Below are 19,935 nucleotides of genomic sequence, written 5' to 3' on the forward strand. Positions count from 1 at the left end.
ACGTCCTAAGACTAACTAGAGACAAACGGTGATCCAAAAGTGATTTTAGAGGTCACTGCCAAAACGTTGTCTTTGGGACCTGGAATGTTAATTTCTGTCTGTGGCTGCTCCTGCAGCAGAATGAGTGATGGTCTCTGAGCGACATCACATCCCGACGAGTGGGTCAGTGGTGGGAGGATTTGGAGGATCTTAGGCGTGCTGGAAGACCGGTCACAGGTGAGAGGACAAACCTGTCCCATCCTGCTGAACGGGATCTCTTTGCATTCTTGGAAGGTCTATCTTGCCTCAATATGAAGACCCGTGAGCTTGGCTTTCTTCTCTAACCCTGTATTATTAAATCAACGTTGGCAAAATTCCCCTTGCAAAAAAAAAAAGAAAAAAGAAAGAGCCTGTAAGTGGAGTTTTATTCTTTCAAAGTCTTCTGCTTAAAATGAGGAACAAGAGTGCGAGAGACTGACTGTGTGTGTCTCCTCAAAGCTCGTAAGTTGGAACAACCCTTCTGGTGCCGGTGCTGGGAGGTGGGGCCTTAGGGAAGTGACGAGGTCATGAGGGTAGAGCCTTTGTGGGTGGGGTTAGTGCCCTCCAGAACCCCTAGTTCCTTCCACCGCATGAGCACGCAGAAGGAAGATGGGTGGCCATCTATGAACCAGGAAGAGGGTCCCCACGGGACATCCAGTCCAACAGCATCTTGCCCTTGGACTTCCCAGCTGCCGGAACTGTGAGAAATAAGTTTGTGTAGTTTACAAGCCCCTGGAGATACAGTATCATCACTGCCCCTCAAAAGGATGAAGACAAAGACAAGTGTTTGTGCTATAATGTGGCAGCTGCAATTCGGGAAAAGCTCACGGTCTGCAAAATCTGCACCCTGAAAGCTGAGGTCACGGGAAAACAGAGTCCTAGCCAGACTACTCAAAATCTATGCAAAATCAGAAGACTGTTGCTGCCAGGGGGAACCAATCCTAAAAACCACCAGCACACTTAAAAAAGGCATGTTAACTGATTTAAAAAAATTACATACAGTCACAGCAATAGGCCTTAACTTAAAAAAAAAGAATGGCAGGCAAGGTAGGATGATGGAAGGGGTGTGAGGAAGACTGCGTACTGCCAGGCTGGAGGAGAAGGGCGAACGGGCAAAGGAACTAAGTATAAGCACCTTGGTCACTCACGTGACCACCCTGGGACGGAGGAACGTGAAGTGATGAGCACCGTGTTCGGGACAGACCTCCTCTGAGGCTTCGCCACTCAGCTGTGTCGGCGCCCTTGGGGATCAGCCGCGGTCCCCGGTCGGTCCCACGCATCACTAACGTACCAGCCAAACTGGTGCGGGGGCCAATGCCACTTCCGTGTCCGATGACCTCCATGGCATAGGAGCAAGTCTGCAGGCCGGCCAGCACCGCCCCCTCCAGGACGTCTCCACGGCAGCCAGGCATGCGGCGACCGCCCGGCAGCGTCTGTGAGCGCACAGCCATGTGCAGACATTGCCGACAGCGTGGGGGGACCTAGGAGCACCATCGGCAAGATCACGTGGTGAGGGTGACACAGGAGTCAATCAGCGGGAGGCAGTGGTCAGAAAAGAGAGCTGCCCGTGGTCTAACCAGCATCCCAGACGCGCCCAGAATGCTTCCACCTGCTGACGTGCGGGCCGTTCGTTACGGGCAAGGACTCCAAGTTCACAGGAGCTTAGATTCACACCCTGCCTCTCCCGGGGACCCTAACCAAGGTACTCTCGCGATGCCTGTGTCTGTTTTCTAGAAGACAGAGGTAATAATAATAATAATAGTACTTGTCTCCTGTGGAGGAATAAACGAAACCCTGGGCAGAAAGCACTTGACACGTTGCCAACATCTCCAGGAGGCGACTCCACTCTCCCTCCAGCTTTGGGGAAAGGCAGTTCACAGGGGCTCTTCCCCTCTGCTCTCCCGCTACAGCGCACGGTTCCGGGCATGTAACGGGCATGTAACAGGCACGTCGCGGGGCTCAGCGGGGTGAACGGGTTCCATTGCGCGCAAATACGGCATCTGAAAATGGCTGAGGACAATTCTCTTGCTTCATTTAGTCTGACCCTCACATTCTGACAAGGTGGCGGGGCCTCCATTCCCTGACGAAGACACCAAGCCTCGGATGAGGCGGTGTCTGGCCCTGAGCCGCCCCGCTCATGGGCAGGAGCCCCAGGTCCCCCGCAAGCCCTCCGGCCCCGTGCGCTCCGGGCAGGCCCCATCCGCGCCTGCGGAGGCTGGGCCGGCAAAGGGCCGGGCCGCCCCATACACGTCCCGGACTATGGCATTTAAACACTTTCGGATCCTGACATCTTGGTGTTCCTCGCACATAAACCCCACTAGCTTGGCGCACCTACAAAACACCCAAGTGAGACGAGGCAATATTTTTAAACTGCATTTCAAATGGGATGTGTGGGAAGACGTATTTTGGAGCACCTGTGGCAATGACATCGGGCTTCATGGGGTACTCATTCTGGAAGGTAAGAACCACCAAAGGGGCCCCCGCCGAGTCACTATTTGCTTGTGGGGGTTCTGTCGAAGCCCCTCACATGTGCCGCAGGCAACACTCTACCCTCTGCGGTTAACACCACATAACGCACCGGGGTGGGGCCTGACACGGAACTCCCTAGTAAAGTAGCAACCTCATATCCTAAGAGCAGGTGCAGAGATATTCTAGTCAGAGGGCATTTGGGGAAATAATACGCCATCGAAGGAAAGAATGCATCCCCAAAGGACAAGCGGCACTGGAGTGGCATTCAGTGACTCTCCTATTCCATCTCGACTGAAGTCAGGAGGGTGGGTCTATCCACGCTTCCAGCCCAGGAAGCCTGCCTTCTCCCGGGACGAAGGACGAAGTAGCCAGGAAAGATGACAAGGACAGCCAGCTGCTCCCTGCTGGGTGGCCGTCCACCAAGGGGACTGGCTATGGGGCCCCGCAAAGGCAGGGCGGCGAACGCCCACCATCCACCCTTCAGCCGGGTCTTCACTCTCCAAGCATGTCCTATGTGTTGGTGATGCTCTGGGCTGGGGGGATGGGCGAGGAGGGGAGACCAAGCCCTTTCTAACCTTGGGCTTCTGCTCAAGGAGGGTCAGACATCACCCCCAAACAAGTCACCAACATTCAGGAAGGGGCATCCATCACATGGGGCCAGCTAGGCGTTTCCAAGAGCACCTGGAAGCTACTAGAAGCTGCAAGCAGAGAAGTGAAATGATCCAGCAAGCTTAAAATTATAAATCACCTAATTTCATTGCTCAACGAATCCTCTGAGTTGTCAGGACTCCCCCTTCTCTGAGGAGGCAACTGAGGGCTCAGAGCCACGAGTTAATGGTTTCAAGAATCCAAACATCTAGAAGTGTCAAGGCCAAGGTCTGAACTCAGCACGCCTAGGACCTGTGCACTCTGACCCCCCACAGTCCACCTGTCCACTGTGGCAGTAGAATCCCCAACTAGAAAACACTACTCACACCCCCTATCCCCACCAGCAAACTTGGGACTAAAGGGCCATCCAGGGTTTGCTGGAAAGCCTGGATAAATGTGAACACTTCATCTTTAATAAAGGATAACTTTGTTTACAGAGAGAGCATTCACGGCATTAGGTGACCGACCGCTCCTCTAACTGAGGAATGAAATGGCCCCACACCCATCTGGATCTGGTCCCACTAGCCCTGAGCTTTCCACGGAAGCCTGGACACTTTACAAGGTGCTGCAGGCACTCACGTTATTAATGGTCACTCCTGGGAAACTTGGAGAAGTCACCCTCCTGGAAAACACTGTCTCGATTGTGCACATCCAAATGTTTCTTATCAGCTGTTATTAAGAAACAATAATACTGGGGAGCCTGGATGGCTCAGTCTATTAAGTGGCCAGCTCTTGCTGTCGGCTCGAGTCATGATCTCACAGTTCGTGAGTTCGAGTCCCACGGTGGACTCTGTGCTGACAGCTCAGAGCCTGCTCGGGATTCTGTGTCCCCCTCACTCTCTGCCTCTCCCCACTCATGATCTCTCTCTCTGTCTCTCTCAAAAATAAATACACATTTAAAATAATACTTATAACACCAACTTTTGGCTCTCATGGAAGTTACTTCTGGAAACATCCTACTGGAGTTCTGGGGCTGCCAGAACGGTAGTGCCAGTTGAGGCTGAGTGGTTTGAAAGTCTACGTGGTGTGGCAGTGTTGGGGGAGGGGGAGGGGCAGACACGTGGAGCCGGAGCTCCGCTCAGACACCCTGAGCCCGGGTGCCCCTGGGAGGGACCTCGCCCACTCTTGTCCAGTTCCCTGCACAGAGGCTTCCCCGCGGTATGTTCACGGCGACCCACGTGAGCAGGAGGTGCTGACGCCGCCGCTCCGCAGCCGTTACCTTCGATGGCCCCACACCCCAGGGCGGGGAGAAGACCACCCCCCTCCCAGGAGGCTAGATGAGATGGTGCGTGTGCAGAAAAGGTCTAGAAAACACACATAGTTCGGAGCAGCTCGGGAAAGACAACTAAACTACCAGAGACCCACACGGGACAGTGCACGACCAAATGCTGAACTGGGTAGGGACGGAACAGCAGGCGCTGGAGGGGGAGGAAGAAGGCCTCGTGGGTGGGCTGGTGGCATAGCGCCCCCTCCCCAACAGAGATGCCAACGTGCCAATCCTGGAGGCCGGGAACACTCGAGGCCAGATGAAGCTTGCACGTGCCGTTAAGGTTGCTTGAGTCGGGGAGGGTCCAATGTCATCACAAGCCTCCTTAAAAGTGGAAGAGGGAAGCAGAAGAAGGGCCCGGAGGCTTAGAAGAAGGAGGAGACCACACGCAAGGAATGCAGGCGCCTCTAGAAGCTGGAAAAGGCGAAGAAACGGGCTCTCCTTCCAGCTCCAGCAGGAACGCGGCCCTGCCCACACCTTGACTTAGCCCGATGGGGCTTCTGTCCTCCGGAACCAGAAAAGAAAACGTCCGTGTGGCCTATGTGGCCGCAGTAGGATAGGCTGCGAGGGCAGCACAAGGAAATGAACACCATGGATGTTGCAGGACGCAGGCTGCCCAGCAGGGCGGACGGCAAGGGCTCACGGGCGGGGGAACCTGCCTGAGAAAAGGCCAGAAGTTAAGAACCGCTTGGTGTATAAAATCTGCACGGAGGACCTCTCCTTCCTGGAGCAGGACCTTGACAGTAGTGAGGGCCAAGGTTACATGACCCGTGAGCCTCAGGGAAGGAGGCCACACGTGATGTGCGGGGCCCAGGAGAGCCACTAGGCGTTTGACCCGGGGATTGCCGCAGAAGAGCCTGGAAGAGGTGTGTGTGGTGGTGAGAAGACTGGCGGGGGGAAGAGAACAAATGTCATCGGCTGCCCACGCCCGCCGGAGTTCAGCGCCCTCCCCCTGCCTGGTCCAGACAGAGGGGAAGAGCTCAGGAGGTGAAGGCGGGCTGACCCGGGTCCAGGCACCAGCAGCACCCTTTGTACTAAGTGCTCTTTGTAGAAGACGCGCATCCTGAGTCCCAGGACTCTCTCTGTGAGAGGGGGTATCGGAGGCAACCCCCTTCTGATGAGAGAAGTGGAGCTAATGCACTTTTTTAAGTTTTTATTTATTTATTTGTTTGTTTGTTTGTTTGTTTGGGATGGGGGAAGAGACAGAGAGAGAAAGAGAGAATGCAAGCAGGGCAGGGGCAGAGAGAGAGAGAATCCCAAGCAGGCTCCAGGCTATCAGTGCAGAGCCCAACTCGGGGCTCCATCTCAACGAATTGTGAGATCATAACCTGAGCCGAAACCACGAGTCGGATGCTTAACCGACTGAGCCACCCAGGCGCCCCAGAGCTAATGCATTTATAACCGCCAGGCACGGTGTCCGGCCCAAGGTCAATGAACACGGCGGCGTCTACCGCGGAGCACCGAGCAGTGCAAGCAGAGTCCCGGCGGTGCCGCTGGTACCTGGATGTTGAGTCTCCCTCGATGTGCCCCCAGCCCGTAGCGCTTCGAAGTGGATGCATGAAGCTGGAAGTCTGTGATTTTTAAGGTTTCCAGACCCAGAGGTGGGCAACCTAGAAAGAACAACGCTTGTTAAAAACAACGGCAGATGTTCAAAGGCAAGTTTGCGGTTTTCCAAATCTGGCCTCCCGCTTTCCCGTTCCCTCCTGAACCCCTACCCACCGGCGCAGCCCACCCCCCGACCCCACCGTGTCCGGTGCTTTCCGACAGATGCTATCGACTCAACCGTCAACAGCACGCCAACTGCCGTCCTTACTGGCACTTCCTTTCCGGCTGTTTGTGCTCTGATAGCCCTTCTCTCTGCCGCTGTCCATGCTACTGTCTGAGGCTGTTTCCAATTAAGGATCCTTCACGATGTGACTCAGCCAGGGAGCTCTATGGGTTAGGAATTTCAGAGCGATCCCGTGGTTGAGCTCTGAGAATTAATCAAAACTTGTTGATTTTGCTTCGGCAACTCTGGCCTTTGTATGGTGCATGCTAATGAGCAAGGCAACATAAATAGAAGAAAAAAAAAAAAACTACCGTTCTCCATTCTTGGCAAAACTGATAGCTTTGAGAACAGCTTCCAAACACAGCTTGGTCCAGGCCGCCCCTGGGATAAGACGCTGGCCCCTGGGCAGACCCTTGGTGATCCTCCCCGTCCCAGCCATGGTCCCTGAGGGGAAGAGCTTTAACAGCAGCGTGGGGGCCGGATCCCAGGCCTCCTGACTCCTCACCACCCACCGTGCCTCGGGGCTGGAAGCCTTCCAAGATATTCTGTCTGTACGCTCAAATCTGACCCTGGAGAAAGCAAACAAAAACTCTGCAGGAGAAGTAAAATCTGTTTCTACTAGTACGAGAAATCCCGAATGTAAGAGGCATATTTAAGAAGCTGAGATGGGTGTGCCCCCAGGGACCCCGGGGCACCTGAGGATGTGGGGGTGTCTGTCCATCCATGACAGATGCCCGCAGGGAAAAGGCCCCTCTGGTGTCAGGATGCTGGAGGGGGTCTGCAGGCAGCCGGGTACGAAAGTCTGCCGGACAGCTGCTGCCAGAGGGACTCAGACCCGCCGGGCCCTGGGACACCATCTAGTCCTGCCCTTGGGGGCTCAGAGAGGAAGCTGAGGCCCCACGACTCAAGGTGAGCCACCCAGGGCAATCCGTGCCAGCAGCAGTGCTGGATTTCGGACCTAGCACCCAGATTCTCAGCCCCAGGCTGCTTTGCTGGCCCCGTCCACATGTGCCAGGGGGCCACCTGGATCGGTACGCATGTGTCGGCCTGTGCTGGGGGCAGAGGACCCGGTGCCCAGCATGGCGCAGAGCACTAGGAGGGGGGTGACGGACACCGCAGGAGGATCCAGGAGGCTCCAGGTGGCACCGTAGGCGACAGTGCTCCAGCCAGGTGCGGCCAGAGGGGGCCGTGCCTCAAGTGGGGGGCCCTGTGAGCAGAAGCCATGCAGTGTGCCCGTGGCAGAGGGCGTGTGGCCAGCGGGGACCACAGAATGAACGGGAAGGCATGCAGCCAGGGCAGGGCACGCAGCCAGCGGGGGTCCATGCAGCAAACGTCCCTCGCCAGTCAAGGCTGACCTCACAGAGGGTACTCTAGTTATCATAATGCCCTTCCCCCGCTAGGGTTTGCCCTGGGCACTTTCCACGTCTGGAGGACACAGGGGTCTGACCCACATGGGTGGCTTTTCCTTGGTTGCAATGCCAAATGTGTAATTAATTCTCCATCCTGCCTACAGGAAAGTGACCAAGTGTCTGATGGCGGAGCAAAGATACGTCTTACACCCACTCAGAACTCCCTGCTGCCCGCCTCCACCAGCCACGCCTCACCACGGAACCTGCCCGTGCCAACGCAGCGGCAGCCACGCCTGCCCCTCCGCACCCCAGCCCTGGGCCCAGGGTGCAAGACTGCAGGAGCCCGGGCCCCCAGCCCCACCCGGTCCCGCTGTGGGCTCAGGATGGGCAGCACCTTCCCTCTCTGCTGCTCGCCTCTCTGGGCCATATCCCTCGAGCGTCTCAGTCCCCGGGGGTCACTGGGATGCCCCTAAAGCCCTGGTTCAGATTCAGGGCCAGGACTGAAGGTCAAGATCACTTCCCGTCTTCTCTGGGAGGTCAGACTCCAGAAGATCCTTCAACCTGCCACTCAGCCCCAGCCCTGACCCTGGGCTTGGAGGCTCCCTCAGCTGGAGATGCCACCGCTGTCCCCTCTCCTCCTTGTCACGGAGACCCAGCCCACCTTGCTTCGGGCACATCAGCATCCTCAGGAACAACCCACATCCCGTGAGCCCTGACACCAAACTGGCCGGTCGGTGGTTCTGCTGGACGATTCCCTATGTCCCGGAAGTGGCCTCTGCATCTCAATTCTGCTAGGAATGCCCACTTTGGCTTCAGACCCTGACAGGGCACAGGGCACTGGTCTGTCCTTCCATGTCCTGGGGCCCCGTGCAGAAGCCCAGCGCTCCCACAGAAGCCAGCGCCAGAAATACAGAAAGAATTTGCTGCCAGGTCGGTGGGCATCTTCTGCTACCATTTCAAACGTATTCACATCCCCTGGTCTCTCGTCCTTAGCAGAAAACACAGCAGGTGATGAGTTCCAGGTACTTCATGGAGCTAATGCCTTCCATTCACAGCATTTAGACAGTCAGACAGATAAACAGAGGGATGACACAAACACTTACTTACTAGTTAGACAAAGGAACAACAATCCCTATCCAGGGCACTGCTTCCAAGGAAAGGAAACCTCTCCTACACACATGAATATTTTAATTCAAAAAGGAACTATCTGGGGTGCCTGGGTGGCTTAGTCGGTTGACCATCCAGCTTTGGCTCAGGTCATGATCTCACGGTTCGTGGGTTCGAGCCCCACGTCAGGCTCTGTGCTGACTGCCAGCTCAGCCTCGAGCCTGTTTCGGATTCTGTATCTCCCTCTCTCTCTGACCCTCCCCTGCTCACACTATCTCTCCCTCTCTCTCTCTCTCTCTCTCTCAGAAATAAATAAAACATTAAAAAAGAAAAAATAGGAACTACCAGAGTAAAGTAGCATTTGACAAGTGAAAGCCTTGCCTCCCTCTCACCAGCACCCAAGGGCTGAAAAGGAGATGCCCATAAGTGGCGTGTTTACAGATCGCACGTCTAATAACAACTCAGGAGCTCAATGCCTGTCCGCTCGGGGGGCCCAACCGTCACATACACGGGGCGAGCATGAGTCCCACGCGGCCGGCACCGCTGCCAGCTGCCACATCAGACAAATGTCCACGCTTGCCCACTCTTGAGATGACGCGACAGCGTAAGCCAGGAGAGCCACGCGTTCGGAGCGCAGGCCAGCTGACGGCGCCTTCGGAGAGGAGCCCAGACATACACACACACACACACACACACACACACTCAGCCTGCACGCCAAGGCGGCCTTCCCCGAATCCTACTAAGGACCGGTTTTCCTTATCAGAAGACACTGTCCTCAGAGAATCTCGTTTTCTTTGGGAGCCTCCTGCGTCATGCACGCCATGAGGAAAGACACTAGAAATAGATACATTGAGGAAGTGCAGGGACCCCGACGGCCGGCGTGGCAAAGTCACCGGTGCACGGAGGTCACCACGGCATCTCTGGCTGTTAGCAACCAAGGACAGTTAACATCAGCAGGAATGGGGAGCACTGCAGGACTGGGAGGGAGCACGCGAGGACCTGGAGCACTGCAGGACTGGGAGAGAGCACTGCAGGACCGGGAGGGAGCACTTCAGGACTGGGAGCACTTCAGGACCAGGAGCATTGGAGGACCTGGAGCACTGCAGCACCAGGAGGGAGCACTGCAGCACCGGGAGGGAGCACTGCAGGACCGGGAGGGAGCACTGCAGGACCGGGAGGGAGCACAGCAGGACCGGGAGGGAGCACTACAGGACTGGGAGGGAGCACTGAAGGACTGGGAGGGAGCATTGAAGGGCTGGGAGCACTGCAGGACCTGGAGGGAGCACGCGAGGACCTGGAGCACTGCAGGACTGGGAGAGAGCACTGCAGGACCGGGAGCACTTCAGGACCAGGAGCATTGGAGGACCTGGAGCACTGCAGCACCAGGAGGGAGCACTACAGGACCGGGAGGGAGCACTACAGGATTGGGAGGGAGCACTGAAGGACTGGGAGGGAGCATTGAAGGGCTGGGAGGGAGCACTGCAGGACTGGGAAGGAGCACTACAGGACTGGAGCACTGCAGGACTGGGAGGGAGCATTGAAGGGCTGGGAGCACTGCAGGACTGGGAAGGAGCACTACAGGACTGGAGCATTGCAGGACCGAGAGGGAGCACTGCAGGACCGGGAGGGAGCACTGCAGGACTGAGAGGGAGTACTCGAGGACCTGGAGCAATGCAGGACTGGGAGGGAGCATTGAAGGGTTGGGAGCACTGCAGGACCGGGAGGGAGCACTGCAGGACTGGCAGAAGGCTCCCAGAAGGGACCACAGCAGGGACACGGGACAGGGGCAGGGTGAGGCCGCATGAGCCCTCCTCACCCAGGCAGCAGAAACCACGAGTCGTGTGCTGCTAGAGGATCAGATGGACCCCGACAGCACATCCAGCCACACGGCGCCCCGAGGCCTGCGCCCGACCTCACGTCACTCGCCCCAGAGAGGGGCTGGCCCGCCGCATCACCGTTCTGCCCACTGAAGTCAGGCGCCGTCAGCAGGGGGGACGGAGGCAGCTCTCCAGTTCCCACCTGCACGCACATGGGGCGGGCGTACGAGCTCCGGGTACAAGCCTGCAGGTGAGTCCCGCCCTACGCAGCCCTGCACAGCGTGGTGTGAAGGGCTCCCGGCCATCTGCCTCGCTGCCCAGCCCCCAGTCGGCTTCCTCTCCACCCATCCCTCTCTTGATTTGCACTCCACACTCTGGTTTCCATCCCCGGGCTCCGTGGTTCTCATTCAGTGGCCTCAGGAGCAGACCTGAGTCCGCTCCCTCTTGGCTAACCTACCCTCCCACCCCACCAATGGTTTTCATAACGCAACTATCTTAGTCGGCTCGGGCTGTTGTAACAAAACCCCGGGGCAGGTGGCTTACGAACAGAAGTTTATGGCTCACGTGTCTGGAGGCCGGGAAGCCCAAGGTCAGGGCATGAGCGGGGCTGCCTGTGCTGAGGGGCCCCTGCCTGGGTCACAGCCGCCCCCTCTCACCAGATCCTCACCTGCCAGAAGAGGCCAGGGGGCTCCTGGGGCTCCACCCTCCAGACGTGAGTACCTCCCAAAGCCCCTACCTCCTCATAGCATCACCCTCGGGGTCAGGACTTCAACACACAAATTCTGGGGCAGGTGGCGGGGGGGACACAAACATTCAGGCCACGGCAGTGACATTTCCTGTTACTTCCCTTCCTTCTTCCCTGTTTGAGGAGCCTTTTCCTCTCCTTCAGCTGAAGTTTGCAAGCCTCTGACTCCTGGAGAGCCTGCCTTCCTCCTCCCTTTAAGTGCGCAGCCACAGCTGCATCTACGCGATGACAGATGCCATCTATGCCAGCAAGAGTCAAGTCACACATCTGAGGAGGTTTCAAGTCAGGACCCCCTGCCAGGAGTGTATCTGGAGACTAGACTATTCCACAACCTTCCACGTGTGAGGCCTGCTTGGCAGGAGAAAGCCTGCTAGGCCCAGTCAGCGGTGGATGTGACTATGAGCACTGAAATGTCCCCAGTGCCTTCCCTGGTCCACTGCGGAAGAAGCTCCCCAACGCTCTGGTGACTCTCGTCCTCGGCGGGCGTCCTGGAGACACAGCGCTTAGTGAGGGCTCCGCCCGCGCAGCTGCCCTCTCTCCCACAACCACTCCGCTCCTTTCCTGCCACCACGGGGCTGTTTTCCATTGGCTTTCGCTCGATTCCCAGGACCACTGATGCAATTCAGCTCAACGCACATTTTCTGCGTCGCCGCACTGCGCTGATAGTTCTGGGAATCGAGCCGCGCCTCGCGATGCCATCACCTGCCAGGCTCGGCGGCACCCACGTGCTGCGCCAGCTGGAGTCCCCTGCCTCGCCCACATCACACTTTCAAACTTGTTTTAAGTAATAGAAAGCTTAAACGTAAAGTAGTTACATTAAGTAGTTACTTCAATGTAAAGTAGTTTAGCACAAGCCCTCCATCCCACATGGATGCCATCGGCGAGGCAAAAATCACACTCTTCTGGACAGAAAGTTCCTCGGCCTATCTTAACAGTTTACACTGAGAGTCTGACGCAGGAATCTCCACATTTAGAAAAATGAATGGTTTTCTTCTACCGAAGGATGGGGAAAGAAAGGACAGGGCAATTATCTTCTGATTTAGAGATTCTCAATTCACTCAAAATGCAGAGGATCGCAATGTCCGTATTAAATACCGGACTCTGATGAATTTCAGTGTAGTTCCACCTGATTCATTTTTTTCCTCTTCCTTCTACCCTGGGGACATACATCATCCTCAGGATTTTCGGCAGGTCTGCTCCGTGTCCACAGAGAGCAAAAGGAGCTGCTCTTCCCCATTGGGTTGACCTGCGAAACGGAACACCACCGCACAGGGGAGAAAACTGCAGAGGACAATTCAGAAACCACTGCAAAGGGCACTCGGCCGCTGCAGAGAACGGCGCAGAGAGGAAATCGAGAACATACGCAATAGTGTGGAGGCCTCAGATCCCCCAGGGCCAGCTGTGTGCCTCTTGCTGCTGGGGCACCGAAGGCCCCCAGTGTGCAGAGGCCTACGGAGGGGTGCGGGGACCACCCCTCCCTCCAGAGGCACCCTGAGCTATCAAAAGCCCGAGGGCAATACAAAGAAAAGGAGCAGGAAATGGCAGGCTGACCACATCTGGCCACCGGGTCCCAGGACCTCAGGCCACCGCTGGAGGCCGCTTCCTACTCCTTGAGGGGACGTCCGCAAAACTTCCGTCGCTCGGCTGCTCCCTGGTTTAGGACGCAACAGGAGACTGCTGCTAACATTATACCGCAGGGGCAGACAGTAGCTGAGCAAATCCACAGAATGAATCAGCCTCCATATCCCCAAAAACCAGACTTCTAGGGGCACCTGGGGGGCTCAGTCGGTTAAGAGTCTGACTCTTGATTTCGGCTCAGGTCATGATCTCATGGTTCATGGGATCAAGCCCCATGTCAGGCTCTCCCCTGATAATAAAGAGCCTGCTTGGGAGTCTCTCTGCCCCTCCCCCCCACACCCTTCCCCCCCCCAGTTCATGTGTGCACGCTTGCTCTCACTCAAAATAAACAAACATTAAGAAACAAACAAACCAACCAAAAGCCAGAATTCTAGGAGGGCAGAGAGGGGAGAAAGGAGCCATAAGTATCAGCCCAGCAGTCGATGGCTTGCCTTTGACGGCTGGGGGTTATCAAGACAGTGATAATCAGACCCACACGAGACTTCTCATTGGCAGCCTGGACATCTCAAGGCTCAGAAAAAACAAATTCAAATCTAGAACCCACTACCAGTCAGCAGAGGACAGGAGCACCGCCCCGATTGGGGAGTAAAACAGAGAAGAAACAAGTGCTTTGGAGCTCAAGGTAAATGCCCACAGTCAGGAAGTAAAAACACCAGAAGCTGGAACTCTGATATGCTTGCATTTCAACCAAGACTATAATGTCAACGGAGGAGATGGCTCCCAGGTTCACGGAGCGCTGGGAATAGGAGGGGAACCTCAGCCCCCCACCCCCCTGCCGGCCCCAGCCAGGCTGCACTGAAGCCCCAGGGCACTGCTCCCCGCTCCTCCTACAAAACAAACAAAAATTCCCTGGTCATCAAGCCAAGCCTTTGTTGTTTCTAAGAAAAAGACTAACCCTCAGAAGCACATGCGGGAGAAAAACATGAAGATGGGTGTGAAAAGGACACTTCAGGGAGATATTAATTAGACATGAGAGATGTGTCATAACCCAGAGGGAACAGGGTGACAGTCATCAAAGATGACTCCACTTTGCTCCTAAAAGCAGGGTGACTCCGTGAGAGTGTCCTGTGCTGAGCAGGCACCGTCCACCAGGCCCGTGCTCTGTAAGCAGCGGGGCGAATCGTCTGCCTCCCTCTGCCTCCCCCCTCTGACAAGCATACACACCACACGTACACGCACGCTTCCCTGCATCTGCTCCGCGCTGAACTTCTCCGTGTTGCAGCCACTTCACAGAACGGCTGGGAGCACCGTGCACAAGGCACCGGCCATCCGCTGGGGGCCTCTGTGGCCCAGAGTCACAGAGCGAGGTCAGAATGGAGGGTGGGTGAGTCTGGAGCAGAATGGAGGGTGGGATTGTCATGTTGGACCATCCCAGTACCCCACCCCCAAAGCTCCAACCCCTCCAGGGGGAAGCTGTCATGACAGACCAGTCATGAAACTTATTTTAAAAGAGAAATGATTTGGGGAGCGATGGGGCGGACGTGCCAGCACCACCATGAGCCAGGCGCTCTGAAGACATGTGGTGATTGAATCTCTGTTAAGCATCACGAGAGAAGGGCGTCATTGTCCGCATTCTACATGCACACAAACTAAGACTGAAAGGGTCTTTTTTTAAAAAAAAATTTTAATGTTTATTTTTTTATTTTTGAGAGAGAGAGAATGCAAGTGAGTGAGGGGCAGAAAGAGAGGAAGACGCAGAATCTGAAACAGGCTCCAGGCTCTGAGCTGTCAGCACAGAGCTCGAGGTAGGGCTCGAACCCATGAACTGTGAGATCATGACCTGAGTGGAAGTCAGATGCTTAACCAACTAAACCACCCAGGCATCCTTGTAATTCTTTTTTCTTTTTTTAATGTCGATTTATTTATTTTGAGAGAGAAAGAGAGCATGCGCAGTGTGCAAGCAGGGGAGGGGCCGAGAGAGGGAGAGAGAGAGTCCCAAGCAGGTTTCACTCTATCAACAGAGAGCCCGATGCAGGGCTCAAACTCACAAACTGTGCGATCATGACCTGAGCCAATGTTGGACGCTCAACCGACTGAACCACCCAGGCACCCCTAAGACTGAAGGAGTCTTAAACAGAGTTAAACAGCTAAGCGCCCAAGTTACAATGTGAACATCAGGTATGACACAAAAGCCCAGGCACAGTCGTAAGCCACCGCCATCTGACTTGAAAATACAAGAGCATAAGCCAAATGCAAGTTTCCCGGCAGCGTTTGGGGTCACACTGGAGAAAGGCAGTGGGGCTGAGACAGGCGTCACCAGCTGGCCCGAGGGAGCTCAGTGTCCCAGGCCACCGGGCCTGCTGTGATCGTCTGCTGGAAGCAGAGCAAAGAATTCTCCACGACCTTGAGAGTGCTGCGGGGGACTGGCACACGGCCGCACTGTCGCCATAAATCAGACGGCTCTGGCTCCGGACATTCCATCCTTCACCCTTCTGAACCTGACATTCTCTTTGATCGAAGGGTGTGGAGGCGGCTTCCTGCTGCCCTGCAGGACACGTGCGCAGCGCTCTTTGCCGGTCTCAGAGACCATGGGCTTCCCAGAGGGGCACGCCACGCTCAGGGTCTTTGGGGAAGGAGTCAATCTCGGTCTTATCTGGCCACCCTTGGAAAGCACCCCCCGCATCACAGGGCTCCTTCCCGCACTGTTCTCACCCCAACCCGACATCAGAATCAGAATCTCCTGGGGAGATTTAAAGACACTGATGCTCAGAGTCCTCCCCAGAGATTCTGAGGGTCAGGCGTGCAGAGGGGCCCTGGTCTCTAAAGCTCCCAGGTGATCTGAGTCCCGCAGAACCTGGCTGGTGTCTCTTCCCTTAAAGCTGCACGAGCTCAGAGCTCTTCTGCAAGTCCTGCGGATCAGGAAACCCCCTCCCGGATCAGTGTGGACCGCGGGCTAAAGTCTCTTGTGCCCAGACCCTGCCCAGAGCACCTGCATCACAGAGGCTCCGACTGCTGCCCGCTGACGGCTGATCAGTGGCTGCCTCGCTTGAAAAGCCTCCAAGGGGGCTTCCTCCCTGACCCTCAACCCTCTCATCATACCCCCTCCCCAGCCTAACAAAGGTACAAAGCACACTGTTTACACCACAGGGCAGCAACTATGAGTTTCCATCACTGAATCCCCAAAGCCCAATCAATATTTCCCAAGTAAATGAGTGATGTATATTATGACCCAACAGAATGGATCATCATTATGCCTGCACTGCTACAGAAAACTAGTATTTTGTTCTTTATATATTGCTTATAAAACCAAAAAAAAGAGGGATTATTGTTTCAAAATAGCACTTCTCAAACTTCGATCACCTGCTTATTTTCTTCATGAATTTTTCCATATCCATGTAGCACCTGCACTATTACTTCAGATTCTTATTTAAATCAGGAATTTTAATGGAAATAAGATGACATAAAAGGAAGCCTTATTCTAGAAGGCAGGACAGGAAAATAGCTTCATGATCTTGCAGAAGGCAAAAAAAAAAAAAAAAATTAAGCATGCAACAAAAGGAAAATACTGATGATTGTTCTATATTAATTTAAGAACATCTGTTATTCAAAAGATACTGTTGGGGCGCCTGGGTGGCTCAGTCAAGTTATATGTCTCACTCTTGATTTCAGCTCAGGTCATGATCTCATGGCTCTTGAGTTTGAGCCCCATGTCAGGCTCTGTACTGACAGCTCAGAGCCTAGAGCCTGCTTCAGATTCTGTGTCTCCCTCTCTCCCTGCCCCTCCCCTGCTTATGCTCTGTCTGTCTGTATCTCTCAAAAATAAATAAACATTAAAAAATAAAAATTAAAAAATTAAAAATTAAAATAGATAACATTACTCACGCACAGAGGTAAGATAAGGAGTGTGAAGATATATTACTGTGTATACATCTGACAAAGGACTCCTATCCACAGTATTTTTAAAAAGGGCAAACGTACAATAAAGCATCCTATAAATCAATAAGAAAAACAATGAACAAAAGAACTGAGCAGGCATTCCCAAAGAAGACAGTCTGACAGTGAATGAGCATAAGTCATTTGTCTTCAGGAAAACACCAATGAAGGCCATGATGAGATACTAGTATACACACACCCATACGGATACAATTAAAAAGACATATACCAAATGTTGCAAGGAAGCAAAGCAACAGTGCTGGTAGAGAAGTGTTGACGGGCACAACTGATCTAGAAAACCCTCTAGGAGAATTTACTAAAGATATAAATACCCATGCCCTGTGACCCAGCAATCCTACCTCAGTGACATAACAAACGGAAACGTGCTCACACATACTACATAAGAGTTTAATTCAGGAAGGATCCCGGAAGCACTATTTGTGATAGCCAAACACTGAAAACAGCCCAGATGTCCATTACCTTGAGAATGAATACATAGATCTGGTATAGCCATGCCACAAATCAAAGAAAATACATGAAGCATAAGTATGCACAACATCATGGAGGAATCTCGTAATATTAAGTGACAGAAATCAGACACGGTGCATGACTCCATGAATATTAGGTTCAAAACCAGGCACGAGGAATCTCTGATGGAGGTTCTCTTTGAGAGAAAACAGGGCTAATGACTAACTGGGGTGGAAGGGAGGCCTCATTGACCTGATCACCTATTTCTGATCTAAATGATAGTTACAATAGTGCATTTACATTATATGCAAGTGGTGCATGTGACAATCCAATGTGTTAGGCTTTTATGATTTCTATACTTTACTGCATGTGTATTATACAAGAAGGAGACAGAGAAGAAGAAGAAAAAGAGGAGGAAGAGGTGGAGAAGACTTTGTTTTTTCTGACAATGACATCATACTAATACCAACCAAGTCTACTTCTCCAGTTCAGAAAGAGGAAAAGAGAATTATGCCAAGTGAAAAAAGCCAACCTCAAGAGTTATATACCATATGACTTAACCCATCTAACATTCTTGAAAACACAAAACTGTAGAGATGGAGAGCAGCTTAGAGGTTGCCAGGAGTTAGGGTGTGTGCCTATGAAGAGACGGCATAAGGAAGTCCCACCGTAAAGGAACAGCCTAGTATCTCTCTGCTGGTGGTATTTCCATGAAACGGCATGTGTGATACAAGGACACAGGACTATATGCACACATAAACATACACGCACACACGTATAATGGGTAGAATATGAATACACTCTGTAAATTTTGTTATTGTGCCACAATGATGCAAACTGTCAGCACTGGAAGAGGCAGAATGAAGGGTGCATGGGACCCATTTGTTCACAACTTCCTGTGGCTCTATAATTATTTCAAAATAAAGGTTGGGTTTTTTTTTTTTTTTAAGATCCCTTTAAAAAGACTTTCTCACGACATATTCAGGGTTATTTGACATATCTCATAAAATCAACAGTTGTACAGAAGCATCACAAACTTTGGGGAATTCTCGTTTAGATTTCCGCAACCTCACCCAAACACATCCTAAAAACCTACAAAGGCTCTCAAAAGGAAAAATTCTCAACAATGCTTCAACCTAGTGCCAGATGCGCAAGAATATTCCCCACAGCTGAGTCAGACGGAAACAGCTGGGGAAAAAATGGAGACAACAGAGGAGGGGCAGGAAACCCTTCATCCCTCTTGCACGCCTCTATTTTGAAGTTCAGGGTCTGCAGCCACTAGAAAACTGGATACCACCTCTAAGGCTCAGATGTGGCTGAGACGGCCAGGCGCTCACCTCTCCTCCCCAACCCCCATCGAGTTTTCACACTGTTCAGTTCAGAACCTTCCAGAAAATAACAGGACAGGAAGGAGAGACAGCCGACACACAGAATGACAGTGTGGCACAAAGATAAGAACACTGATGACAGCAAAGGAAGGTCATTATGCTTCTCCCATCCCATTGGACCAGAGTGTCGCAAGAACTGCGGCCAGGAAGAAGTCAGCGCCTTGGGGAAGCAAAATTATAAAGAAGATGAAGGGCTTTCTGGAACTGGAAACTGTACAGGGGGCTGCATGCTGCCCTGGCCAACATCTACAGACCCGAGAAAGGGCTGCAACTGCAAACCCACCNAAAAAAAAAAGATGAGTAAAGAATAAACACTGATAGGCAGCCTATGAAGGACAAAATTCCACAAAAAAGAACATGAGATATATTGCCCAAAAGACTCTGAGAAATAATGTACCTCTTAAAGTGGTTTCGTGTAATAACCAGGAAAATATTTTCCAGAAATTATTTATCCCAAGTATAGAAAAAAATATTTAAATTAAGGCCAAATATCAAGAAATCTATAAATCCAAGGGCAGAATTAAAACCTATAAGGAAAGATGTATTATTTTTAAATGGGGATCATTGCCCATGAAGTAAAGAAAAATAAATAAAAAGTGTAAGAAATTGAAAGAAAAACCAAACTTGTCATTATTAGCATATATTATGATTTTATACCCATATCCAAGTGAATATATACATGAGCAACGTTGCTGGGTATAAATCGGCCTAGAAAACATCAACTGTCCTCCTGTATACTGGCAATAAAGAGAAAACTGAAATTAAAAGCATTGCAAAATAGCAAATATCTAAGAATAAATCTATTAAAGATGGGCAAGATCTGTTGATTGTGAGATATTTAACATGATCTAACTAGTGGGGAGATATACCATGTTCATGGATTACAAGACATAATGTCGTAAATACGTTATTTCTCCCCAAATTGATTTATGACATCAGTGCGACTGTCATCAAAATCCCTAAAGTTTTCAGAAAGGTATTTGAAGAACCTGACTGAGTGGTGTAAGTGTGTGTGTGTGTGTGTGCACACAATGAGTCAAGAATAACCAAAACTTTTAAAGGAGAACTAAGTGCTTGCTGTACTGGATATCAAGATTTGTTATAAAGCTATAGTAGTTAAGAGAGTAAGGTATTTCATGTACCAGTAGAAAAATAAATTAATGATAAAGAACAGCAAGCCTGAAAACAAAGCCATGCATTATGGTCTCTTAATCCCCAACAGACACTGCAAAACAGCAGGCAAACAATTATCATTCCACTTGGGTACTTCAAGGAAAAAAATAAAACTGAATTCTATCTTCATATCATAAACAAAATCCATTCCAGGTGTTTGAAGACCTAACTGTGCAAATTAAAAAAGGAAAAAGGAAGCTTTAGAAG

At 52.5% G+C, this 19,935-nt stretch overlaps 1 protein-coding gene across 1 annotated transcript in view; it reads right to left on the minus strand.

The window, feature by feature from the left end:
- Window positions 1-19,935, minus strand: part of CPXM2 (carboxypeptidase X, M14 family member 2) — a 128,752-nt gene that overhangs the window by 97,585 nt on the left and 11,232 nt on the right. Inside the window, exon 3 of the mRNA XM_077762914.1 lies at window positions 5,903-6,012. Within this exon, the coding sequence (XP_077619040.1) occupies window positions 5,903-6,012 (110 nt within the window). The remainder of the gene's footprint in view (window positions 1-5,902; window positions 6,013-19,935) is intronic.

Source organism: Crocuta crocuta, unplaced genomic scaffold (assembly GCF_008692635.1).
Source record: "Crocuta crocuta isolate KB4526 unplaced genomic scaffold, BGI_CrCroc_1.0 scaffold466, whole genome shotgun sequence".
Taxonomy (NCBI): Eukaryota; Metazoa; Chordata; class Mammalia; order Carnivora; family Hyaenidae; genus Crocuta; species Crocuta crocuta.